This window comes from Podarcis pityusensis (assembly GCF_964106645.2).
Source record: "Podarcis pityusensis genome assembly, chromosome: 8".
NCBI lineage: Eukaryota > Metazoa > Chordata > Lepidosauria > Squamata > Lacertidae > Podarcis > Podarcis pityusensis.
The window spans coordinates 26,213,124-26,240,770 of NC_138033.1; the positions used below are offsets into that span (position 1 = coordinate 26,213,124).

The 27,647-nt window shown below is 47.5% G+C and overlaps 1 protein-coding gene across 1 annotated transcript in view; it reads right to left on the reverse strand.

Annotated features, from left to right (window-relative positions):
• Positions 1 to 1,189: 1,189 nt before the first annotated feature.
• Positions 1,190 to 27,647, reverse strand: part of EXTL1 (exostosin like glycosyltransferase 1) — a 73,657-nt gene continuing 47,199 nt past the window's right edge. Inside the window, exons 2-11 of the mRNA XM_081016793.1 lie at positions 26,890 to 26,983; positions 24,686 to 24,793; positions 23,163 to 23,282; positions 19,342 to 19,474; positions 11,779 to 11,897; positions 5,765 to 5,860; positions 5,230 to 5,316; positions 3,157 to 3,317; positions 2,416 to 2,587; positions 1,190 to 1,711 (exon numbers count right to left, since the gene is read on the reverse strand). Of these exons, the coding sequence (XP_080872919.1) occupies positions 1,523 to 1,711; positions 2,416 to 2,587; positions 3,157 to 3,317; positions 5,230 to 5,316; positions 5,765 to 5,860; positions 11,779 to 11,897; positions 19,342 to 19,474; positions 23,163 to 23,282; positions 24,686 to 24,793; positions 26,890 to 26,983 (1,279 nt within the window). The 3' untranslated portion in view covers positions 1,190 to 1,522. The remainder of the gene's footprint in view (positions 1,712 to 2,415; positions 2,588 to 3,156; positions 3,318 to 5,229; positions 5,317 to 5,764; positions 5,861 to 11,778; positions 11,898 to 19,341; positions 19,475 to 23,162; positions 23,283 to 24,685; positions 24,794 to 26,889; positions 26,984 to 27,647) is intronic.

Consider the following 27,647-nt stretch of genomic DNA (forward strand, 5'->3'; position numbering starts at 1 on the left):
CAAAAACTAGCACCTCACTGTTGTCTCTGAACATATGCAAAGTACATTTTACCTGCTCAGGAGAGAAAGAGCGAGTGTGTGTGGTTTTAAGGACAAATAAGTGCTTTTCCTTTTGTAGGGTTGCCATATTTCAAAAAGTGAAAATCTGGACAAAAGGTTGCTGAGCTTTCTATTGTGTGCAAAATCTGAGCTATTTTAAAGAAAATTCGCCAAAATCTAGACTTCCAACATCGATTGCCATATGTTCGCATTTTCCCGGACATTTCAGCGATTTCTGCCAGGACACTGCTTCTAACTTCAGTGTCCGGGAAATTCCGGACATATGGCAACCCTACCTTTCCAATAGTAAGTGGTTTAAAACAAATAAACATTCTACTTATCAAATCACAGAGGAACAAAGGGTCCTCCCAATCCCCTTACCTTTTCTGAGGGTCCCTTAATACCTGTTTTTAGACAGCTACCACAGATGAAAAAGATTTGGCTAAAACCAGTGGTGGCTGGTTCCCATTGGGACCAGCAAGGCTGAATGCAGGGAGCCAAACAGTAGGTGGCACCAGAGCCCACTAATTGTACTTTTGTCCACATCCTGCTTCCTTCTGAGAACTGAAAGGTCAACATTGAAACTAAGGAGGAGGAAGGTGACATGCAGTTTCACACCCTGGACTGGATATAAGTAGAAAGGCAGGCAGGTGCTGAGGGCAGACTAAGGCTGGACTAAGACACTGCCCCATTTGCCCTGATGCACCAGCCTCCACTGGCTAAAAATGCATGAATCAAAGGGTGGAGATAGCATATTTCATGATAGGACCCCCAACCTTTTCCTCCAATTCAAAAACCAGGAGAAAGAAGAAAAAAACAATGCAAGGACACATTGTTTTGAGCATGTGCAGAGTTCTTCCACCCCACCCTCCCAATACGTATCGATCTATCTACCTACCTACCTACCTACCTATTTATTTTAAAACTGCATCTGCTGGAAAGCAAGGAATAACAAAGAAATTGAACACACACACACACATATATGGCGTATCCTCTAGTTCCAGCATATGAGTGGCAGGGTGACATAGTAGATCAGGCCAATAAATTCCGAGCAACTGAGGTTATGTCAGAAAAAATGCTGAGAATTCTATCTGAAGTGAAGACAATGAAAAAAACAGTCCTGTTAAAAGCAATCAGGGAGAGACAGAGCCAATTCCTGCAAACCTTTATTTGTACTGGTAAAACCCAATAAAGACTGAAAATTCATCTGGCATCTCCACAGCTACCAGCAAGACGAGAGTATTCCTCCTTTCAGTATCGAAAGTTAGAAGGCTCTGGGTGCAGTGCCCCATGGGGGGGGGTCTGAAGTCTCCTTCCTTGCAATGCTACTGATGGAATGGGTCCCAGCTCAGCAACCCATCTGTGTGCCACGGCACTGCAGGTATTCCCAGTGTCCAATATGGGGAGGGCTGAGTCTGCCAGTGCTCCTTCTGCATGATTTCTTCTCCCAGAGGGAAGAGGTCTCCTCCTGCTCTCTCTGGAGCTAGGCTCTCTCTAGATGCCGGTACTTTTTCCGCAGCACGGACACCTGGTCCTTGAAGAGCACAGGGTCCAGGCGGAACTGGGAATGCACCAGAGGCATGTACCCAAACCAGGCTGCAAACTGATTGACGCACTCCTGGCGCTGAGAGAAATGAAGGTTCCCATTGGATGGGGGAGCGCTCTTCAACAGCTGCAGGGGAAACAAAGGCAGGCAATGGGAGGGAGAGTTCAGACACATTGCTGTGAATTAACCCCCCACCCCCTGCAAATAAAAGGATGTTGCAAAAGTGCTATTCGGAAGCCATGCAAGGGTTCGTGGCTTCTCCTTTCTGCAATTCACATAGAGATTTCACATAAGGGCTGTTCACTTTATACTGAATGCAGGTATAAGCTGACTCTAAATGCATGTGAAAGTTTGTGTGAAAGAGTGAGCACTTGTTGATATGTACAGCTCAGCCATTGCGTACACAGGTTGTGTACTCATGGAGCCCTGCAAGTGAGCATGTGTACAAGTGTACAGCTTAACTATGTCTGTGCACAGGTACACAGCTGGTACACATATTGAATGTTATGTGTGAACACCCCATGCGGAGGGCGGGGTCTAGCCTATGGAATGAGGGAGACATGTGACTTTGTTTGCATTTTAATGAGGAAACACCTAATTCTTTCCAACACAATGCACAAACAACAGCTATTGTTCAAAATTTGCACTTCTCTGGCTGGGACTGATGGGAGTCGTAGTTTGGAACATCTGGAGGGCACCAGCTTGGGGAAGGCAGATCTGGAGTGACATTTCAGGGGTCCAAATGACTATTGGAGGGGAAATGATGTGGAAACAACTCTTGTTCAGCTCTTTTCCCCTCTACTCCCCATGTTGGCCAGTAAACCTTGTACCTGCTGCGGGGGACTCTCTCTGTGCTGCTTCTTCTGGGTCACTTTGATGGGAGGTAGCTTGGTGACAGCAGAAACCAGAAAGTTCATCAGTATGTCTTCACAGTTGGCAATCTGATCAACAAGGCTCCTTAGTCTAGCAGGCAAATAATTGGTGAAGAGGCTGTGATAATACCTGTCGAGGGGCAGAAACGGAGGCATCATAAAGTGGCAGGAAAGGAGAAACAGGTGCATTACTGACTTATCTCCGGACGGTTCAGGGAATCAGTGGTCTAGTAGGGGCAGATGGGGCTGGTGCTCATTGGAACTGGTTGGGCAGAAGGCAAGGAGGCCAACAGTAGGGGGAGCCAAAGCCCAACAGCAGCCAGAACCAATGACAGATGGAGTCAACTAATTCTATTTCTCTCCTCTTCTTCTTCTTCAAAGTCAGCAGTGGGACTAAAGAGGAGGAAGTTGACAAGCAGGGCCACCTTCTGGACTGGATGTAAGAAAGAAGGCAGGCAAGGGGGGGCTGAGGGTGGACTGAGGTTGGTGGGGCAGCGCTCAGTGGCAATAGACAGTCAAAGCGAGGGGTTGGGGGTGGAAGGAAAAAACAGAAAACTAGGAGGGGAGGAGAATGGAATGGAGCGCCCTAGATGAGAGCACAGCTGGCTGGTTGCAAGGCTGAGCAGAAGAACGCTGCAACATTTTGTTGCAGGCTCCACTTGTAATTATCAGTAGTGATAGCTGAGGAAGGGGAGGTACCTGTGGTAGAATGCAGCTGCGGTGAGGACCATAGAGAACTCATTGGTCCATTTTGAAGTGTAGCTCCACTGGCTCTTGCTGGCATCCCAGAAGTGGCTGCGCATAGGGAAGCCCACAATCCGGTCGGGGAAACTTCTCCACACCACAAAGGCAAAGTCAACCTGGAGAGTCAGGAAGAGAGAGAAGGAAGAGGATAAGCGCACCATTCTTCCAAGAAAGGATACTGCTTCCCAGCCACCATCCCTTCTCCAGCACTTTTCAGTAGATTGTGGAACAAGAACAGCCAATCCAACCATGCAAAGAAGAGCAGGTGGTATCTACTTCCTAGGACTGTGCCACTTCAGAATGCGGTGGGGCAATCTCATGTTTGAATGCTTCCCTTTTGCTAAGAACTCCCTGCACACAGAAAGGCAAGAGGAAAGGATTTGAGCCTATCTTCCTCCTTGAAATGCTACTCTTCCATGTGCAGGGGATTTCTTAAGTGTGTGATTCCCAGCAGGTACTCAGGGGCACACTGCCTCCGACAGTGTGGGAGTAGAACACACCAACTGAAGCTAGTAGCCACTGATAACTTTATCCTCCAGGAATTTGTCTAATCCTCTTCTAAAGACACCCAAGTTGGTGGCCATTCAGGTGATTGCCTGTTTGAGAAGTGACTTACTAAGCATTTTGCTGCATTTGCTGTGGGAAAAGTCAACATGCCTGTATGTTTTTAAATAAAAGAATGACATCTTCCCCACCCAAGCTGTCTACTCCTCCAAGCCCTATTTGAAAGAACAGCACTTCTCCCTTGCTCACCACTCCCTAAAGCAATTAAATGCATGATACTCAAAAGGCCAGGGCTTCAGCTCAGTGGGAGAGCATCTGCTTTCCAAGCAGAAGGTCCTAGGTTCCAGGTAGGGCCAGGAAAATGACTCCTTCCTGAAACCCTGGAGGGCTGCTACCAGTCTGTGTAGATAATACTGAGCTAGATGGACCGGTGATCTGACTCTGTGTAAGATACCTTCCTATGTCCCTATCACCAGCTCAACTCCCTCAACTGTTCCTCATAAGGCTTGGCTTCCAGGGTCATTCCTGTGAACCACCTGAATGAAGTACAGGGGCTACTGGTGGTCTGCAGACCAAACTTTGGGAACCCCTGATTCAGAATACTTATTTCCTGCTTTACAGACCCTTCCCCCACCGCCCAAGGCTCTCATGGTGGCATACAAACAATATGCAGAATGCAATCATATTCAAGTGTAGTATCATGAATCACAGCCAGCTCTGCCATTAGGCAGAGTGAGGCAGCTGCCTCATCCAGCAGGTACTGGATGTCATGGGAGTGCTGGAAATTGTTGGTTATTTAATTTTTATTGTGTTTTTTTTACCACTGCTGTGGGACGTGGAAGGTGTCTGGGGGATTTTCTGCCCGAAATGCCAAATATTTATACTGCCTTGTGCCTGTTATTCATCTTGATCTGGGAATGAGGGTGATATCTGCTGCTCCACCTCAGACAGCAAAATGTCTTGGACCAGCCCTTTCGGAAACAGAAATAGCACAGTGCCCAAATGATGCCAGGCTGATGCAGGCGGCATTTCCTGCTCTCATCCTTGGCCCTCCCTGGTGTTGCCAGGCAGCAGCTCTCCGCTGAGGACCTTTGCGGCAAGGGAGTGAGGCTGAGCAGCTGGAACTCACTCAGCTCACGATGATGAAGGCAAAGGTCTTCCCTTGCTGGCAGTTCACCAGCTGAACAGGAGAAATTCTACCAAGTTGCGGGAGAAGGAGAGAGATGCGAGTGCAAGGCCTTACCAAGCAGCTCAGCTAAAAGACCAGCAGCTTTTGACTCATCTCCCAAAAAATTTCCATTCCTGTTGCTCACTACAATAACTTTATTATCTAAGAATTAGTGCCTAAGCTTGCTTTTTTCCTCCTCCCTCCCAGCCTCTTTTCCTTTTGTGCTGTGTCTCTTCAATTGTGAGCGTGAGTGCAGGGCACTGCCCAACAAATATTATGCCCTTTGGCATGCCCATATATTACGGGTGCCCATGTCTGCGAGCAAACCATTAAAAGGCTCAGGAGAGCTGCCTCACCTCACCGGTTGAGAGGCTGGTGTGTTCATCCAGACTCAGCACCGCATCTGTCCCAATGGCGGAGTAAGGCAAAAACCGGTCACTAACCTTCAGCAGAATAGAAGGAGACACAAGAGGGACATGGATCAAAATGACCCCATAGTATTATTTAGGCATATCAAGAAAACAGTATTGAAGGAAGATCAAGAAATGACCATTCATTTACTTCATGCAGCACGAATGACCAGAGATCAGGCATGAAAAAAGGAAGGAATACCAAAAGGAGAAGAATGATTAAGTAAAATCTGGCATATTGCACCAATGATTAAATTCACAAATAATGGTTATGGTTAGGCAGGGAAGACATGATAACACCTTTACTGAAAAATCAGAGTTTGTTTATTTCCTATTGGAATGAGAGAACTCGGGGCAAAATAAACCCTGATATGTTACTGTGAAGAATTGTAAGAAGAATTTCATTTGCATTTATCCGGGGTACGTTAATGCCAATGTTTTAACTTCTATATCTCCTCCACGGCAGTCAAAGGCAGCTTACCTTGCTGCTGCCTTGGATGATGGTCAAAGGTACCGTTGTCTGCGGCCATTTACTACTCTGTGGGGGTGGCTTCTCACAGCTCCATAAAACTAAAATCTGTATTTAAAGAAAGAAGAAGAGGAGGCATATCACTCACAGAATCATGCGTCAACTGTCACAGACAAATGTGTGCACACACACATTTCCAGAACCCCCCCTACCACACAGCTGGGGAGCGGGTTGCCTTTTACTTTCTACAGACCATTCTAAGGCTAACTCCACCCCAGATCAGGAGTGAGGGGGAATGTTGCCTTTTCATCTTAAGAGATAACGCCTCTTCCTGCTTTTATCTCAACACTAGGATCAGAGATAAAAGATCCCTCTGCCTGTTCTTTAGAGAGGATCTCTGAAGAGCAGTCAGGGGGATTTTATATCATGAGATAAAGTGCTCTCGCTGCCCTCCAGAAGTGGCTCTCTAAAGATCAGGCAGAGTGCTTTATCTCCCAATCTGATTGGCTTCAAGGGCTGGCAGGCCACTTCCTGTGGCTTGGTGGGCTGGATACGGCCCTATAGGCTGCAGGTGAAACATTCTTGGAGTAGAGTAGACCATGTGATGCTGGCCCAACACCTTCATCCAAGCAGCTGACTGAAAGTTGGAGGAAGGTGGATAAATGGGTTTTATCTTTGTTATGTTAAAAGGAGAGCGAATTATAAAGGGGGGGGGGGGAGTCAGAGGCGATATAGAACAGAAGGATGGCCCCTTTGCAGGTAGTGCACATTTCTTAAAGAGCTTTAGGGTGGAGGAAGATGCTTTTATCTACCTGGAGTTCTCAGATAAAAGGTAACTTTCCCCCACTCCATCCTAACTTCAAAAGGCTGTATATGAAAGGTCACCAACGGACCAGATTTTAAAAACAAGCAAACCGAAACTGGCTTGCTTTTGGGACTTTAAGAGAGTTTTGGTCTGCAGAACTCAGCAAGTGAAGCTAATTAATGGCATGGAATTAATAACCAGTCTCCAGCTTCATTGCTGCAAATCAAACGGCCTTAAAGGGACAAGTCAGGTGCAAAAGCTGGCAAACCTCTCTGTATGTAATCAGACAGCCTGGGCTTGAGGTTTTTTGAATATGTTTGCATGTGTGTGTATTTAGATAGTAAGGAAGGTGTGTTTGCCTCTGTGTGTACATACAGTAACTCCCTCCAAAACCCATGGCCAGGCCAGCCCTCTTCTACACCAGCAAATAAAAGTACCCTTACCTTGATTAACCTTTTTAATCAAACAGACCGGGGAGTTGCCAGGGGCCTCACCCATGTTTTGTATAAAAACAAAAAAAAGTGGAGAGAATAGTATAAAGTCTCCTATTACTTGGCCTGTGGTTGTTAAATATCAGAGCCAGGGATGGGGAAGCCATTTCAGCCTCTGAGTTGCTGCACCTTTCCGTGTATAAGATTAAGTTTTTTCCTTAAAAGTCATACTAAAAAGTGGGGGTCGTCTTACACATGGGTAGTGCATAGGGTGGATGTTTTATTGGTTGCTGCTGCGTCTGTCAGTGGCTATTGTGCGTTTTATTGGTTACTGCATCAATAGGTAGTGTTGATTGGTTGACACTCCAGCAGTTGGGTGGGCGATAGGCAGTGCGGGTGAGTGATTTTTGGCATTCCTCCACAAAAAAAGCTCAACAACTCTGTACCATCTCCCCCCATTTTCTTAGGGTCCCCAAAAATAGCAGATGTCCTATACATGGGGGCATCTTATAGACGGAAAAGTACGGTACATTCCCTTCTAGGCAACTTTCCAGGTCAAATTCTAGTGGTGGGTGGCGTCAGGGGCAAAAGAGGGCAGAGCAAGAATATCGACTTACACACACACCTCCCACTGAGGCAAGCAAGAAGCATTATCAGGCTGAAAGAAAACCTTCCCTACCTGCATGAATGGCGTCATGTCAGCCTTAGGCTGCATTTTATGAGAAACTTTCCCTGGATTGATGACAACTGTCTTTGTGTTTAGCTACTCACTATCCTGCCCCACATCCTATTTCAAAGGATTTATTTTTATGTTTGTATCTCTAATTTTTTCTTTCTTTTAGAAAAGAATACTTACCGTCGACCATATAATTACCATGCTAGAAGCAATTACAGTTCCGCTCTAATAGATGACATCTAGAGTATGCGCTTTAATACAACCTCAATATTATTACTAAAAGCAAAGCATCGTTGCTAATAAAAGACTCTCGTGGGGGAGAGCGCGTATTGTAATGGGTCTATTTCGTTTAATTTAGCAAGAAGGCTTTATATTTCTCCAGCGATTTGAGTTTCCCACTCCACATCTTCTTTGCCTTCTGCATGAGCTAGAAAGTTAACGCAGGAACATAGGAAGAGGCCTTTTACAGCAGGCGAGTGCATCGTTCCATCAACTCAGCACAATCTACGATGGCTGTGGAAAGGGCTCTCCAGGGTTTCAGACAGGGATCTTTCAGAGCCCTCTCTGGAGAGGTTGGGAGCTGAACCTGGGATCTTCTGAATGCAAAACATGTGCTTTATGGCTTGAAAGCACAAGATTCCCTCCCCTCAAAAAGAACGGTGGGAACTGTAGTTTGTTAAAGGCGTTGGGAACTGTAGCTCAGTTAGGGGTAAAATACAGTTCCCAGGATTCTTGGGGGGGGGGGGGAGCTATGTGCTTTAAATGTATGGCATGCACACAGCTTTTATCACTTAACTACATTTCCCCAAGGATGCAAATCATTCTTCTTATGAGGCCAGCATGTCTAGCAGCCTTTACTTGTTGTGCTAATATGGCCATCCCGAAGCTATTACCATAGAATCATAGAGTTGGAAGGGAACCTGAGGATCATCTAGTCCAACCCCCAGCAATGCAGGAATCTGCAGCTGTCCCTCATGGGGATTGCCATGCATTGTGGCAGTGAACTCGTGGTTCACATGCATTGTGGCAGTGAACTCCATGATCATTGTGGGTGGGCTACCTTGCACTCTTTTTTTCTTCTTTCTTTTGCAGAGGTTTGAGGAGCATTTTCTTCCACTCACAATCATGAACTCAAGGAAAGTGCCGCTTAGGCCATCTAGCTTGCTTCCAGCTGTGAGTTTATTGTGCAATTTCACACGGGAGAGCTGTTGTGTGATCTCAGTGACTTGTATGTGCATGTCAGAGACAGGTTCCACAGGGTATCATCATCGCAATGGAATGCCAGCCCATACTTTTGTTACACTTCATGCAGATTTTCCCATACCATGGAGAATCCTATTTGTAAAAATGAGCCACGATGCAGCTTCTGTCACAGTTGGTGTGGAGGGGTGGGCAACTGGTCACTTGTGAGGTTGTGTTTCATTGGCTGCTCTCTATTGCCACATCCCTATTTCCACTTGCCCAATATGGCCATTTTATTTCCAGAGGACCAAGTGACAAAAAGAGGGTTCCTACTTCCACTGACTGCTGCAGGCTGGAGGCATGCCTGTATTCAAGAACCCAGCTTGAAGGAGCTAATTTCTCAGGATCTTCTTCACAAAGTAAAAAGAGGGGAAATATATCAACCTTTAAAATACTAATAATACGGTGGTTTTGCACAAGACTGGCTATCACAATTCTGCTATTTCACTGCAGGTTGACTCAGCTAAATATTGATCCTGCAGCGTCCATATTATTATTTTAAAAGACACAAAATGGAGATGGATTTTGCCTCATCCCTAGAAAAAGCACAAGGCTCCACTTTGCCAACCAAAACATGATCCTCATCATCATAAACAATAAAATGAGTAGGGCAGGGAGGACCATGCACAATAAAGGCTGTGTACATACCATACATGTAAGGCACACCCTCTACCGGGCAAATGATCGTGGGAACTGTAGTTTACCACTCACTGAGTTACAATCCCCAGAAACTTTAGCAAGGTGCTTTAAATCCCATGGTGTGTACACAGCTGAGATAAAAAAAAAAATTAAGGGTAGCAAATCAGAAGGGAAGAGGTGAATTTCCACTCTGCGCTGTGCTGTGCTTGCCTCAACTCCTGGTTGTAGCTGGCGCCATGCCATTGTGGATGACACCTCAACAAGCACTGCTTCTGCTTGGATAAGACCAGAATGGCTGCATTTTTGTAGGCTTCCTTTGTTCTTTCCTGCCCTACCTCCAGGGTTGTGAATAGGTTGCAGATCAATATCCTGCTTTCTCCTCGCAACCATCTTATGGGTTAGCATTCCGGCTCTATCGTTGGGAGGCAGCCCAAAGCCACAAATCTTTTGTGGCATGACCAAACAAGGGAGCTGGGCCTCTCTCAAAGGCCAGCCCTACCATCAGGCCGAATGAAGCTGCAGCCTCAGGCTACTGGGTGTCATTGAAGGGCAAATTGGTAGCTATTCTTTTAGAAGCAGGGAGTAGGAAGAGGTATACAGGGGGGTGTTCCATCTGCTTCATGGGGCGTAATGACTTGACCTGCCTTGAGTGTGATACACTTTGATTTGGGAGACAGGATGCTCCATTTGCTACTCGGCCTCAGGCAGCAAAATATATTGAGCCAGCCCAGCCTCCCGCCATAGAAAACACAGTCTTTCGTCTACCACATACCACCTGAGACTGGGTGCCTGAACATATGTACTTTGAACAAGTTCAGCTGGAGTAAAATGTATAAATTCAGTTTCTCTTAGTTCCCTCCCCCAAATTCAGTTCTCAGCTGGTAGAGCATGAGACTCTTAATTTCAGGATCGTGGGTTCGAGGCTCACACTGGGCAAAAGAATCCTCCATTGCAAGGGGTTGGACTAGAAGAGCCTCTATAATTCTATGTTTCAGTATAAAAGTATAATTATTTTTTATTTTTTAAATAAAGATCCTTATGAAAATTCAGTAGCATTTTACTGTGAATTTTTCCTAATATATACTTTCATATGTCATTCCGCCTAACAGACACATTTTTGCCAAGCCATTCCCCCTAATACGATGCATTTTTGAATGTAACTTTCACCAACATATGCATTTTTTATCGAAATTGTACACATTACTTGGCTGGAGAGCTGCCTCTCAGAATTTGCAGAAACACAGATTTGGAAAGAAAGCTGGCATTTCGGTTCACACGCTGCTTCGGAAAGTGCGAATTTAGTTCACACTTCATATGCGAGCTGAATCAATTCTCTCCCCTACCCCTACTTCAGAGTAAACATGGCCTGGATCTAGGGTGCAAGGGCATCCTGGGCTGGCGTGCCCAGGCCAATTTGCTGCTGTGCATTTCTGAGCACCTGGGGTGGCCTGAGATGGGTGAGGCCTGTTGGCAGAGTTCTTCTTCAGCAAGACATAATTGCTGACAGGACTTGCCCCGCAGGTAGGAGGAGAGGTGAGCACCTGCTGGCAGCGGCGGTGGCTGTATGCCCACCCAGGTGCTTCCTCCAAGCTGCCAACCATTCCAGGGGAAGAAATATACCACCTCTGACATTTTGCCTTGGTGCATATGGGATGGGTGCATATTTATGGAGGGGCGGAAGAATGTCTCACTTCATCAAAGATTACTAAAGAGTTTTTTTTAAAAAAAAGGGCAGCAGCAGCAGGACAGGAATTGTTACATTGGCACCATCAAGGCAGACTTTAGGGCAGAAGCCCACAGCCCTGTTCAGCAGAATGAGCACAAGGACCACCCAAATGCAGCAGAGTTAACATATCACCATTTTATGCAAGTGATGAAATACATATGAGCATATAAAGCAGGTGCAGGGAAACCTTTGGGCCCCCAGATGTCGCTGAACTACAACTCCCATCAGCCCCAGCAAACATGGCCAATGGCCAGGGATGAGGGGAGTTGTAGTTCAGCGATATCTGGAGGGCCAAAGATTCTTCAGGCCTGATCAAAACAGTTCCTCTCCCCTCTGCTCCTCTGATAACAGTATTAAGACCAGAATCTAAAGTTACCTTACTCCACTGAATGGTGGAAAGAATAAAGGTGGGGACAAGGTGGTAGAACCTAGAAGTCAGGGTGTGCACTTCTCCCAGAAAGCCATTGTACTATACCGTAGGTAGGACAAACCACACCTCCTGCTTACCTGGGCGCAGTATTGGGACCCAGAGACAGCTTGGATGAGCTTGAGGATGGGCTGAGAAAGGGAGACAATAGGCGAGACAGCCCGGATGAATGCTGTAAATTTGTTGGAGGGGCTGGATCCTGTTACAGGGAGAAATACAATTAGTATGAAATACCAAAACCGCTCCTCGTGCCCCACCTTTTCCATGCGGCCCTGCCTGTCCCAAGGAACTTGCCATCTGTAATGCAACGCAAAACAACAGAGGAAAGGGCAAAGAGGGAGAAGGGGGCAAAATGTAGTGGCTTGGGGGATTTTTGGGTGGAATATTGCCCATCATGTGATGCTGCTTGCTAAAAGAATTGCACTGGCTGCTCAAGGTTTATAAAGCCCTGTATGACTTGGGACCAGGAAACCTAAAAGATCATCTTAGTACCTATCACTGCACTCTGCGGGAAGGCCTCCAGCTGATACCATCTCAGCAGGAGGTCCATTAGGCATGACACGGGAACTAGGTCTCAACTGCCAAAGCGTAGCATGTGGGTATAGGGGGACCATGGCCCCTGGTGCACATTTTTGAGGGGATATAATCAGGCACCCCTACAACAGGTACAGAGCCTTTGCAGCCGAGGCGTGGAGGCAGGCGGGTTGGTCTAGTGGCCAGGTGGATGGAGGCAGAGGGCCAGGAGCCTGTTTGAAGCAGGCTCCATTCACCCTCTGCGTGGGCTCTGCATGGGCCCTCCTGGCAAAGGCCCTCAACCCTAACTGCCCAGTCCACTGGGGGGGGCAACACTTGCCATGCCCCGGGCACCGGCAACCCACGCTATGCCGCTGCTCTATTGTAGCGGCACCTACCCTTCCATTACGTACCAGATAGTTGGTGTTGCTATTATCTTTTTGCCCCCTTCTCTATTTCTAGTGTACACCTCAGCAGAGGGTTGAAGGACAAGCATGGAGGGGAGGCATCTGAATGTGCGCTCCCACCCATCAGCTGGTGAGCAGTAGGAGTACACCTTGCTCAAGGCTTTCAAACACTCCTTGAGTTTCTCCTTCAAACCTCTGCTAAGGTTTAAAGGAGTAGTGTGGAGGGTGGGTGTGAATGCACCTCCAACACTCCCCCTCTTCTTCTTCTAAGCTCCGCAGTTTGAAGGAGAAATGTGGGGGTAAGGGTGGGGGGGTCTGAAAGCCCTTTGTAAACATCCCTGTGTGAGGATGTTGACAAAGGGCTGTTTGAAAGCTCTGCAGTTTACTTTGAAGCCTTGTCAATCGGGCCTTCAAAGAGAAGCATTACCTGCCATCACTATGGCATCAGGTGTGAATGACAGGTGGGCAGCCCTGCCTGCTCTACCCTCCGTAACTTCGTTTAATCCCTTCCATTGCTTTCAGGCTCCTTGGGAATATAGGCCTCTGTGCAAGGATGTGCCCTGATGGTGCAGTAATAACCATCATTCCTTCTAATAGCAAACACAGCTGCCAGATGCCGGCAGAATTATAGCTAAAATGGGACCACTGGAAAAAACAAGAGGACAGTATCAGCATGCAAGGGTAATGTCAGGGAACTGCCATCGGAAGGAAGGGAAGTGAAAGGGCTCACACAGGTTGGGAGAGACTCAGCAGCTGAAGAGGGAACCAGTAGGGGGAGAGGAGCTGAGCTGAGGGAAAGGGAGCTGGAGGGATGGCTCAGAGACACTTCCAGCGAAAACAGTGGGGAGGTTTCAGGACCTCCTGTAGGGACACCCACTCCTCGCCGGAAACTGTCACGCAGAGAGTCCAGAAGACGTGTTTCCGTTAAGGAGCTTTTATGTTGGAAGCGATTCCGAAAGCAACCACTGTCGGAATCTGCCAGCGACTGACGGAGCCATGTTTAAGGGGCTCCGTTACAGACAGAGGTTTGCAAACTTGACCAAACTCTGAGGGACTAGGATTTTACACACAAGCAGCTCATCGTCCCATCACAGCATTCCGACAGTCTTCGTGAGCAGCTTGTGCAGGAGAAGGCATCATGAGCAACCCCGCCGGAACCGGAGAAGCAGGAGCTGGAGCGGGTCCAAGCCTGGAAGAAAGGTACCGGGTGTTGGAGGTCCAGCTAGCGCTGCAGACGGCGAGGCTTGAGGAGAGGAGGGCTCAGGATGCAGACAAAAAGGGGAAAGACACCCAGCTCGTCAGAAAGGTACCAGGATTGGTGCAGAAGTTTGGGGGGGAGCCCAAAGACTATCATGGCTTTCGGACAGAGATGCAATATGCCCTCAATCTGCAGTTTGATGAATTCCCTGACGAGGAATCACGAGTGGCTTTCGTGATTGGGCATCTTGAAAAGGGGGCGAGAGACTGGGTTAGACCCCTGATGGCAGCGAATAGTGACGTCCTAAAGGACACGATGAAGTTCTTTCGCGCCATGGATCTGATGTTTTCCAGCGATATTGAACAGGGAGTGGTCCGCAGACAGTTAATGGCTTGCAAACAGGGGAGCCGATCTGTCCGTGAGTACTGGACTGAGTTCACCATGTTGATCCATAAATTGGGGTGGGATCTATCGGCGGAACCCATTCAAATGCTCTTTGAAGAAGGGCTTTCTTCGGCTGTGAAAGACGAACTTTCCCGGGCGCCCAGGGCGGAGTCTATGGACCAGCTGACCAAATCAGCGCTGACCATAGGAGCGCGCCAGGAGGCGAGAGCATTGGAGAGGCGGGAAGGGAAGGGGGAACGTTGGAAGGAGTTCCGCATTCCAGACATTCCAGAGCCAACTTTCCCGCCGGCAGAGCCGATGGAAATCGGAACAGCGCGCGCGCGCGCAGTTTCAAAGCCCAGTGAGGGGGGAAAGAAGGAGGGAAAAGGCGCCCGGAAATGCTATCTCTGCCAACAGCCAGGTCACTTTGCCAGAGTCTGCCCCCAGAGGAAGGAATGGCAAGGGATGGTAGGAGCTGTGGAGGGAAGAGAGGAAGAAATACCGAAGCAAGTAAAAGCCAACGCCTGGCTGCCACCGTCGGGGCACAGCAGCCAGGCCAAAGAGCAGTGAAAGTGCCCACGCCAGAACCTCCTAAACCCGCCCTAGTGATAGAAGTGGCGCTAGAGCTGCCAAACGGACACCCTCTAAAGATAAAGGCGCTGTTGGACTCAGGCAGCTCCTGCAATTTCATGAGCAAAGAGTTTGCAGCTGAACACCAGATACAGACGATCCCTTTAAGCAACCCCCTGCAGGTGACCACGATCGATGGCAGGGAGCTGTTGGGAGGAGAAGTCAGCTTGCAGACCGTCCCAATGATAATGAAGGTGGCAAGACACACCGAACTGATAGCGTTTAATGTGGCCACCTTGGGAGGAGCTCCCATTATATTGGGGATGAGCTGGCTAGCGTTACATGATCCGCTGGTGGGCTGGCATCAGAGAGTGGTTTCCTTTGGTTCAGCACATTGCTTAGAACACTGCAAAGAGGGAAAGGGTTTGGCAGGGGCCCAAGCCACCCTAGCAGGGACTGAAGTAACGGAGAACGTGAAGGTACCACGACAATACGCAGATCTCCGCGACGTCTTCAGCGAAAGGGAGGCTGACCAACTACCCCCGCATAGACCCTTTGACTGTCAAATCAATTTACTCCCTGGGGCACAGCTCCCTGTAGGCAAGCTGTACGCCATGTCAGACAGAGAGATGCAGGAGCTAAGAGAGTTCATTGACAAGAACCTGAAGAGAGGGTTCATCAGAGAGTCCAGGGCGGTGGGGGGCAGCCCAGTGTTTTTTGTGGATAAAAAAAACACGAACAAGCCGAGGCTTGTGTGTGACTTCAGGGCTTTAAATGCAGTGTCAGAACCAGTGGCTTTCCCTATGCCCAGGATTGACGACATTTTGACAAGGGTCAGGAAGGGAAAGATTTTTACTAAACTGGACCTAAGGGGGGCGTACAACCTGATACGAATAAGGAAGGGGGATGAATGGAAAACCACCATGTTCACCCCTTTGGGGGCATTTGAATATTTAGTTATGCCCTTCGGCCTACAAGGAGGCTCCGCGTGCTTTCAATCGTTTATGAACCACGTCCTGGGGCCTTTGCTTTACAAGAATTGTGTGGCCTTCTTAGACGACGTGTTGGTGTATTCTGAGAATGAGGAGCAGCATGTGAGAGACGTCAGAGAAGTGTTGAGCAGGCTGCAAGCCAACCAGCTGTGGGTGAAACTGGAGAAGTGTCAGTTTCATACCAAGGAGGTGGAATTCCTGGGGTATCGCCTGTCAGACAAGGGATTGGCCATGGATCCCGGCAAGGTCCAGGCGGTGCTGGAATGGAAAACACCCAAAACAAGGAAGGATGTGCAGAGGTTCCTAGGATTTGGGAACTTCTATCGTAAGTTCATCCGAAACTTTGCCCACCTGACGGCGCCCATTACGGACTGTCTCAGCAGTAAGAAGAAGTTCGTTTGGACTGAGGAGGCGGAGCGAGCATTTGAGGAACTGAAAAGGGCCTTCGCCTCGGAACAACAACTCCTGCATGTGGATTTACAAAAACCGATGAGAGTGGAAACTGACGCATCAGACAGAGCTATTGGGGCGGTGCTTCTGCAGCCAGGGAAGGAGGAGTCAGAGTGGAGACCGTGTGCCTTTTTTTCGCGAAAGCTGAACAAATCCGAGAGGAACTACACGGTGTATGACCGAGAACTACTAGCCATTCATGAGGCGTTCCGGAGATGGAGGCACCTGCTAATTGGCGCACAACATAAGGTGCAAGTGTGCACTGACCACAAGAACCTAGAGTATTGGAGGACGGCACGAGTGCTCAACCAACGGCAAGTGAGATGGGCCCAGGAGTTCTCCAAATTTAACTTTGAGATTTGTTACGTGCCAGGCCCAGAGAACATTAGGGCAGACGCTCTCTCACGCAAACCTGAATATTTGGAGGGGGAGGGAGCACCAGAAGAGAGACATGTCATTCCAGAGGACCGCTGGGTGTGTGGGGCGGCATTGGTGGGACAAAGAGAACTGGTAGAGGAAACAGAGAATGATGAATACGCCCAGAATAAGCTCAGAGGTCTTAGGGGTGAGGGAGAGGAACCAGGGGGTTTCGAGGAAAGAAATGGAGCTTTGTATTACAAAGGGGCACTGTATATCCCTGAAGGAGACTTAAGGGGGAGGGTACTCAAGCAGTTGCACGACAGCCCCACGGCGGGGCATTTTGGACAACACAAAACCATGTGGTTGGTCACCAGGGAATTTTGGTGGCCTAAGGTGAGGGAAGATGTACGGGAGTATGTAAGAGGGTGTGAGCAATGCCAGCGAGCCAAAGGGGAGAGGCGGGCACCGGCGGGGCTATTAGAACCCTTACCAACCCCAGAACGACCTTGGGAGGCAGTGTCGATAGATTTTATGACTGATCTGCCGAAGTCCAAGGGGAAAACAGCCATCATGGTGGTGGTAGACCTACTAACAAAGATGTGCCACTTTGTAGCCTGCTCGCATGCAGTCACGGCGGAAGAGACAGCGAAGTTATTTGTAGAACACATTTTTAGGTTGCACGGGGTGCCATTGAGGGTGGTCTCAGACCGAGGAAAACAATTTACTTCCAGGTTCTGGAGGAAGCTCATGAGCTTACTGCAGGTGGAGGTCAACTTTTCGACTGCCCGGCACCCTGAAACCAACGGGCAGGCGGAAAGAGCAAACGGGGTCCTCCAGCAATACCTGAGGTGTTATGTCAATGACAGAGAGAATGACTGGGTAGAAAAGTTGGCGCTGGCGGAATTTGCCTACAACAATGCCGAGAATGTGTCCACAGGGATGAGCCCCTTCTTGGCTAATTATGGGTGTCATCCCAGGGCTTTCCCAGGGGGAGAAGGGGAGAGATGGGGTGTCCCGGCAGCCGAGCATTTTGTAGAAGAAATGGAAGCAATCCATCGTCAGCTCCAACTCAACTTAGAAAGGGCGAAGGAAGAATACAAGAGGCAGGCAGACAAGAACCGAAGGGAAGGTGAAACCATAAGGGTGGGAGATAGGGTGTGGCTGTCAACCCAAGGGTTGCCGTTCAAAGGAGGTTGTAAGAAATTAAGACCCAGGAGATTGGGTCCCTTTGAGGTCATTCAACAGGTCAACCCAGTGGCTTTCAGGCTCCGGTTACCCAACCACATGAAACTGCACCCAGTATTTCACAGGTCGTTACTGTCACCGTATGAGGGGGGACGAGAAGGGATGGCCACTCGGGGACCGGTCATAGAAGAAAGGGAATGCAGCAGCCATGTGGCAGAAATCCTCGACGCCAGATGGAAGGGGGATCAGGTGGAGTATTTGGTAGCGTGGGAAGGAGAACCGGAGTCAGAAAACACTTGGGTAATGGCAGAAGATATCAATGACGAGGTATTGATAGAAACGTTCCATCAAAGGTTCCCAAGGAAACCTCAGCCTGTGGAGAGGTTCCGGAGGGAATACTTTGGGACCACCGATGAGGAGGAGGAGTTGGAAGGATTCTCGGAATCGGAAGGGGAAGGGGAGATGGACTCTGAGGAGGAGGAGTACTTCGAGACCAGGAACCGCAACAGGTGGAGAGAAGTGTTCGGGACATCGGAAGATGAAGGAAGTTCATTCCGGGGTTTTGCCTCCTCACCGCCCGTAGAGGAGGGGGCGAGAGGGGATGAAGGGGGCCCTGGAGGGGAGGTGGATGTCAGGGAACTGCCATCGGAAGGAAGGGAAGTGAAAGGGCTCACACAGGTTGGGAGAGACTCAGCAGCTGAAGAGGGAACCAGTAGGGGGAGAGGAGCTGAGCTGAGGGAAAGGGAGCTGGAGGGATGGCTCAGAGACACTTCCAGCGAAAACAGTGGGGAGGTTTCAGGACCTCCTGTAGGGACACCCACTCCTCGCCGGAAACTGTCACGCAGAGAGTCCAGAAGACGTGTTTCCGTTAAGGAGCTTTTATGTTGGAAGCGATTCCGAAAGCAACCACTGTCGGAATCTGCCAGCGACTGACGGAGCCATGTTTAAGGGGCTCCGTTACAGACAGAGGTTTGCAAACTTGACCAAACTCTGAGGGACTAGGATTTTACACACAAGCAGCTCATCGTCCCATCACAGGTAAGCTCCAAGGTTTACAGAGGATATAGCAAAAATATGTAGGGGGAGTCACCCACTCAGGCATCACAGTAAGGACTGTGCATAAATAAGACAGTAATTGTTATTGTAATAATTAGGGATGGGTGAGAATTTTGATTCAGTTCATGCTTTCCAAAATATTATGCAAATTTTATAAAATAATTCAAAATTTGCACTTGTGATTCAGTTCTCCAACCAAGCCACATGTACAAAAATGTGCATATTAAGAGAAAATACACATAAAAGTGCACATATTGGGAGAAATAACTATACAGAATGTATCATCCCGGGGAAAATTGCTTGCAAAAATATGTGATGTGTGCTAAGATGGAGAAAATTTTCATGAGGATGATAGACTGATGTGGAAATGAACTTAAGGTTGGTGGGGGGAGAGAACAGAAGGGAAACTGAAACTGACAGATTTATCCATCTCTAATGGAATAAAAAGCAAATAGAAGGCATAATGTGATGTGTTAAGTGACAGTGGGGGTGGTGCGGGGGGGGGGGGAGAGGGGAAGAGTCCCTTACCATGTTGCAGATAGTAGAAAGGGAAGTCATTGAGGTGGGTGGAGTATTCTGGCAGTGCCAGCAGCCCTCCTGGAAGGGCATTCCAGAAGAACTTTGGGCGGGATTCCTGATGAAATATCCGATCCTTTATGATCTGACGAAAAAGAAAGAAAGCTGTCATCACGCAAGCAGCATTACGCTCCTGAAGCTGTCAGCACCTGACAGGTGATGAGAGGGCGTCACCCGGCCTGTGAGATCATCTGCAAACCGCCCTCCTCACTTCAAGGTAAGGAAGGCTGGACTAGGGGCACACAGACACCCAGAGTCTGAACTGCAAGCCAAGAAACCCCAGTTCAAAATTCACCTGTGGGGTGAGCTTCCATAGTTACCTTATGGCAGATGGGGGGAAACTTGGGGGGGGGGACACTGTTGACCTCTGACTGCTGGCCAGTCTTGGCCTGCAAGGGTGTTCAATTTGACCCAAACAGCTATTTCCCCCTGAAACCAGGCCTACCTGATGAACATAGTTCATAGCTGCAAAGTGCTGCTCCACCTGCGCACTCCCTGCAGGGAACACACACTGGTGATGCAGATAGCAGAAGTGAACCCTCCACTCATTGACCGATGAGCAGAGCATTTAATCCTGCATAAGACTGCTTCACTGCTTGCTCATTCCCACATGGTGCCTGATAATTGACAGGTGATGGACACCTGTCAAATTTGGCCTGGGAAGTGGAGTTGAAAAAAACTGTCCCATCGGGCCAGAAAGGTTCCCCGCCCCTGCTATAGCCCTTCCTACAATGGGACAAGAACCTCGCTATATTTTACATGTGTGAACAAAGCAGCACATGAAACAGGCTTAAAGTGTTGGCTGCTCCCGGTCTTTGGAACTCCCTCCCTAGAGAAACTAGACTCCTTGTCCTTCTGCTGGCAAGTGAAGACTTTTTTGTTTCAACAGGCTTTGGGGAACTGGCTGCTTTCAGTGGAAGGGGTGGTCTAAATATGTATATGGTTTTACAATGACTGTTTCTCCTATGTTCTTAGTGGTTCTTATTTTTATATGTAAGCCGCCTTGAGTTCCATCAGGGAAAAATATGGGGTATAAATAAATATTTAATAATAATAATAATAATAATAATTCCAAAGACCCCTTTGGAGGCAGGCAGAGAACAATGGAGAGGAACATAATAAGTAAACACACAGGGAAACAGGGGCTGGTGGCTATCATTCTCTTATCTCTTTTTAAAATATTGGTTAATATTCCCCAGGAGTTGAGAGGTGAAGAAGTCAAAGCAGATTAGCTGTTTAGGAGAGAGAGATAAACAAGCAGAAGTGGCTTGCTGGGAGCCACTAAGCCCGCTTCCCAGCAGGAGAGTCCCTGCAGCTTACTGGGAAGGAAAGTCGGCAGGGGAGATGCAGCAGGGAGATCTGCACAATGAAAATGTTCAGATGGAGCTAATTCGGTGTTCCTGCTGGTGCGTTTGCACCTCACCAACCATCTTGCTGCCCACCTGTGGGGAAGCTAGCATAGCGGCTCCATCTCGCCTGACAAGCAGCTTCCATTAGCAAGGGATGAAAAAAGACGGCCAGCAACACTTTATCTGTATGTGCTATTTCTCTCTCCAACCCAAATTTCCCTGCCTTTTTTTTTTTTTTTTTTTTTTTTGGGAGAGGGGGTTCAGAATTCCTGTTGAGCAGAACCCTGCATTGGTGATTGTCACCTGCTCAGCATCTCTTGGGACAGTTTGCAAAAGGAGGTGTTCCCCATGACCTGAGCCTCTGCCTTTTTGCTGAGTTACCTCAGGGAAGCTTTGAAGGCTCAGGTGTTCAGGTTTAGACAAGCAGCTGTAAACTGCAGGGGTTCATCTAAGCTCTCACCACTTTGTTTATCCTGCTGCTAACCAGGCATGGAAACAAACAATGCAGTTGTCCTAATGCTTTCTATTCCTGCTTGGACTGAAAGGAACCAGCTCTTCCCCTTTTCGAGAGGCTTTCATGGGGCACCCAGTAGACAATTACACAATTACAGGCACTGATCAGGCTGACACCTCTTACAGCACTGGATGCACCCAAATTGCTCACTGGGCCTTAAGGCAAATGTGGTCTGTGTGTTTGCTTTGAAAAGCTATGGATCTAAACACCATGCTAAAGTCTGCAATTCCGCTGATTCTAATCTAATTCTAATCTTAATTTACTTGCAGCTGACCTCTTGGAATATTAATCTTACTTATCTTCCTCACATTGGAGACAAGGTACTGCCAAGAGCTCGGGACTGAACCAGCAGATCAGGTGTTCCAAACTGATTTGCAGGCTTCACCTGCAGAGGCCCTGAGGCCTTGGTACAAAGCGTGTTGCTTTGCTTTCACTGTCTTCAGTTTTGCAAGGCTTGTTTGACTTGTCTTAATCAGTACATGCAGGATCTGAGCATGCTTTTGGCCCAGTATCGCCCCAGACACCCCCGATCAATCTCTCTAGTCTTTCCTCAAGTGCAACAACAGTCATTCATCAACAACAGACAAATGACGGGCACAACACAGCATTATGAAGTTATGAACGACATGGGAAGAGTTGATGAAGATCCTCCTCTCATAATATTGTAACTCAGGGTAAAGTACTGAAGTGTGTGGGCTGTAGGTGACAGTGTATATAATCTGAAGGCACATGGGACCACCACCTTGCTGAAACTAAGCAGATCTGGATCTGATCAGTGCCTGCAATGTTCGGTTCTATTATGCAAGAAAGGTTCGAAAGAAACTTAAGGTTTTTTTAAAAAAATATGCTTCAAAGCAGAGAAAAGGAAGCACTATTTCACTCGATGCACTTACAGGGATCAGTGCCACCAAGACACAATGATGACTACTGGCTTAGGTTGTTTTAATATATTTCACAAATGCATGGAGGAAGATCAGTCTACCAGCAACTATTAATCATAATTCCTACAGAACTTTCCCATCTAGAGGCAGTTTAGCTCGGGGGGGGGGGGGGGGGCAAACAAAGGGAGGTTGTTGTCTTCAGGTTTTCCTGGATGGCTTCCCAGAAGCATTTGTTGAGCTGCTTTGAGGAAACAATGCTGGACCAGGCAGATCTTTTGGTCTAATGCAGCACAGCTCTTCTTACAGTTTCAAATAAAAGTGTGCAGTGAAAATGTTTTCAGTTTCCTTTAATGCTGGGAACACTAGGGCAAGGAGTGCAGCTCTGGAAGTTCCCATGCATCACCAGGCTTCCTGATCAAGGCATAATTTCCCGTAATTTTTCAGCCACTAAACAAAGCAGAATTGTCTACAACTGTTCTATGACCAGCAATAGCCATGGCCTCTGGAGACATTTCCTCTTATTCATTTCAGTTTAACTGAAAGGGGATGCTCACTTGCATAAATGGATTATTATTATTATTTTAACATTGCTGTATGTACAAACCAAATGACAGGCTTTTCCTCTGCAAATCTGTCCAATCACTGACAACTTGGCATGGATGATAAAATGGTCAGAGGCTGTAGCCAGGGAGTGGTTGCCAACATCATATGCCCTGCTTGCAAACATCTGCTGTAGTTCTGCTGAAAGCCAGGTTCTGAATTCCATGGGCATTTTGGTTTGTTCCAACAAGGCAGTTCTTAGTTAGTGTGTCAGACCCCACCCACCTGTCTCATTGGGCCCTCCAGGGGAAAGGCGATAACGATCTGGCCAGCCAGCCAAAATAGATTCCCCATCAATGACGAAGTCAGCCTCCTGCAGTATTCCTGGATCCATCTACTCTCTTCGGTCCAAACCATTCAGCAACAATTAACCTTGAACAAGGAGCCGGCCCATCGAAGGAATCAGCTGCCCAGACTCTTGTGTCTTACCTCAAGGGTGGTTTGCACAATCTTCTCCACAGAAGAGAAATATGCTTCCCACAAGAACTGGGTCTGCTGCTGGAAGGCCAGGATCTTGTCGCTGTGGAGACATCGGACTGTAGATGGAATCTGTGAGGAGGTAGAGGGATGGGGGGGGGGGGGAAGCAGAGTGATTTATGACCAATCACAAATATATACCCAGACATACTGGCTTTAAAACCAGGAGCAGCGGGGGGCCCTCAGAAGTGAAGGGTAAAGATGTTGAGTCAGCCAAACAAGCTGCACAGCAGGCATTGCCTGAAAGATGCATTCGTGCAGGTTACATTTTTCATACTTGGGAAGTCTGAATATTCTGAACTTGGGGTGGGGTGGGGAGTCCATAAAACCTTTGGTTTTGTGGTCAGTGCAATGAAATAAGTTACTATGTGCTTCAAAGGGAGACTCCGGCATGAAACCACTATTTTAAGAAATACAATATTATCACCTATGACCTGAATCAAAATAACAGGTTTTTATCCCAATATAGATGTTAATTGCTCCACCAGTGCCAGGAATCTTGTACTACCATTAGCAATGATTAGGTCACTGTACATTTAAGTTTTAATGTAATGGTAACAGCCTGTAGTTTTTGCATTTCATTATTCTGACCTCACCGCTAACTATTGTGGAGGGGTGCGTGTGTGGGTACACACGCATATGCGCGCGCGCGCGCACACACACACACACACACACACACACACAAGACCTTTAAATTTAGGCTTGCACTCCATACATCTGATGAAGTCCACAAAAGCTCATGCCATAATAAAAACTGTTAGGCAACTTCTGCATCTTATATTTAGGACAGTATCATACCACTTCCCCCAAAGCATTCTGGGAACTGCAGTTCGTTAAGGGTGATGAGCATTGCCCTGCCTTCCTGCAAAATGTAGCTCTGTGAGGGGAATAGGCGTTTCTGAACAACACTCGGCACCCTTAATGAAACTACAGCTCCCAGGAATCTTTGCAGGGGGAAAATGGCTGTTAAAACCAGTGCTTTAAATGTACGGTGCACATGGGGCCTTAGTTGGATACCACCAGTGCTTTTTTTATCTGGGGGGGACGCAGGGGTACACATACCCCTAAACATTTTATGAATCTAAGTTTGACCTCATTGAGGGGCAGTATTTCAATATGAGTCAGAAAATGAAAGTACCCCTAAACATTTTTTAAGAAAAAAAGCACTGGATATCACCCTCCGTAAATAACTGCTTAGATGTCTTTCATTACTTCAGGCACTACTCCTGTCAATGCACCCTCAGATTAACGGAGAGCACCCATTTCCCTCATGGACTCTTCAGATGCATGATCTACCAAGAAACAGTTCAGGCCAGAGCCGTGATGATCTCACAATCTCGCCTGCTGCTATACAGTAAGTCTACAGTGCTCTGTGTGAAAAGCACAGCCCTGCACAGAGGACCGCTTATGCTGTGCCTTCTTGTACCAGGCTGCCGGCCGGGCTCGGGTTGTTAACACAGTGCAGGCATTGTTACCTGCAGCAGGAGCCTCTCATCCCCTATGATGGCTGATTTGCTCCAGTCGATCACCTCCGAAAATGGCAGCTCCCAGCCGTTGCTGAGCAGCACCGGGATGCAGGCGGCCTGGATCAATGAGAGACGAGGAACAGAGATCAAAGAGACAGAAGAAAGAGAGCTGTGCAAGGGGGGGGGAGCAGGCAGAGGTAGCTTTAGGATGAACAGCAGAAATCCATGCATGCTTCCTCAAAAGCAAGCCACACTGTGCTCAGTGGGGATTACTTCCAGGTAAGTGTGCGTAACGTTGCAGCCTTTGAAATTCCTGCTGAGCTAGGAAGAGTGATTTAATGGCAACCTCTGTGTGTCATACAAGTGCTCTGTTGCTGTTCCTACACACTTTCTGGCTGAGCTGCCAGAAGATGAGCCTGTTTGTAGGTGGGAATCACACACACACAACCTGAACCTCTGCAGCAACCTAGTATAAAGAAAACGGGCTTGGAGAGGCTTGGGGAATTTATGCTCAATTGGAGATTAAGCTAAATAAAATATTATTGCTTGTTTCTGGGAAGCAATGTACTAGGACATCCAATTCACAAGTAAGGGACGTACCGTATTTTTTGCTCTATAAGACTCACTTTTTCCCTCCTAAAAAGTAAAGGGAAATGTGTGTGCGTCTTATGGAGCGAATGCAGGCTGCACAGCTATCCCAGAAGCCAGAACAGCAAGAGGGATTGCTGCTTTCACTGCACAGCGATCCCTCTTGCTGTTCTGGCTTCTGAGATTCAGAATATTTTTTTTCTTGTTTTCCTCCTCCAAAAACTAGGTGCGTCTTGTGGTCTGGTGCGTCTTATAGAGCGAAAAATACGGTATATAGAAACAGTGCTTTTCCCCCCTAAAAAAAATGTTTAGGGGGTACTCTCATTTTCCTACTCATATTGAAATACTGCCCCTCAATGAGGCCAAACTTAGATTCAGAAAATGTTTAGGGGTATGCGTACCCCCAGGAAAAAAGCACTGTATAGAAATGAGGAGGGGTTTTGCTTCTTTTGACCAGGCTTCCCCTAAATTAATAGCTGGATGATGATGGTGATAATGATGATGATGATGATAATTAATACTCAGCAAATGACCTATATAACAAATACTCAGATCATAGGTTCACCTGAATTGCAGAGTTTCAGGGCCTTTGACCTCTCCCCCCCCCCCAGGCCTCTGTCCTGGCCACCACAGCCACGCAATTCATCTTCCCACCCACCCACCTACGGTTTTCAAGAAAATTGGTAGGGGGTGGCAGAGAGTGGAGAAATGCCTCCATCACTATCATATACCCTCAAGGAGAATCCCTAAAAGTACACATCTCTGCTGATCCATTATTTTTCAGTATATAATAAAGATATGCACACACATTAAGCTTTAATGGCAGATCATCAGTTAGATGAAATGCCACAATTTTGAATTAGAAATGCAAAGAATGCCAGAAAGTTACCATTAAACTGCTGGTGTAAAGAAGTAACCCCATCAAAGGAAAGGAAAGAAGTAGCTATGTCTTGCTTGGTTATTTTCCGCTTTCTCTAACTTCCTCTGTGCCAATCTGTTTCAAATAAGCCTTATTATCATTTCATTCACTAGTCAGAGCCAGGTGAGTCCACCAGTAATTTTGGTGCTTCAGCAGATGGTGGCACTACTCCTGCTTTTGAAAAGTCTTTCCTGTGTCCTCAGCCCCCATTACACCATTGATTGAAAGGGACTGAGCTTGCTGAAGGCATATCTACTCTAGAAACTGTCATGGCCTCCACAAGAAATCCTAGGAACTGTAGTTTAGGAACTGTGCTGAGAGAAAGCACTGCACTTTCCATTTAAAGAATTACATCTCACAGTTTAAGGAAATGGGGAAATGGGAATGACTCGTAAAACAGCTGATACCCGCAGTGCACTTGAATGTGGTACATCTACACTACAAATTTTGATTGCTTCAGTATCATTTTCAGATAAAAAGAGCAATGAACGAAACAAAAACTAAAATTCTCACCCATCAATATATTTAAAAGGATAAATCCTCTGAAAAGCAAAGAGCTGAAAGAGGAAGTAGGGAAGAAAGTTTCTTTCTTCCACCTTCCTCCTAGAGCTCTCTGTACCTTCTGTGAGCAACAGTTGCCTGATAAACAGTAACAACTATTAAACCGGTTTATATCTGTAAATACAAAAAACACTTTTTGTTGTACCTGTAGTGCTTCTAGAAACCGGAAGGACCCCAAGCGTCTCCCTCGGGGAATGATGCAGAAGGTGGAATTGTGCAAAAGTTCCTGGTAGTCAAACCTGGGAAGAAAAGACCCAAACTTATTTTTCAGAAAGTTCTCATTGGTAGCTCTCTACTCTCCCCTATGCGCCTTGAACCTATGAGCAGAAGACTTTGACTGAATAGCCCCGGCAGGGGAAATATGGACATACTGGGATCAAATCAGAAGCTGGGATGGCTTTTAGAATTTCAGGACTGTCCCTAGAAAATTGAGGCACTTGGGGCGTATGCGATCAATAGATCGATGTTAATAAATATAACAATATCTGGAGGTTGCCATCACACTAGCTATCCCCAGTAGAGCCAGTACTGTGCTAGGTGAACCAATAGACTGACTCAGCATGTTTCTAATAATAATAATTTTATGTCCCTGAGTTGCCTGTTTGGAGGCTGGTGTAATGGACAAACAACCAGCTCCCAGCAAGGGTCTCAAAACAACTACAAGACTCCAGTGGTCTCTCCTGTTTCCACCATTCTAAGCAGCTACTTTGAACACACATTGCACATCAGGTCAGGTCCAAGGTGGGCCCATGACGTATATCCTTCCCGTATGCGTTTAAGGCACCGTGGAACAAATAATGCACTCACGGCCCAGAGAATGGCTGACAGAGAAGTCGTGTGTGCTGAATGTGACGCAGCTCAGGTGGGGGGGGGGGGAGTGGGAAGCTGAAGAGAGACAGAAGT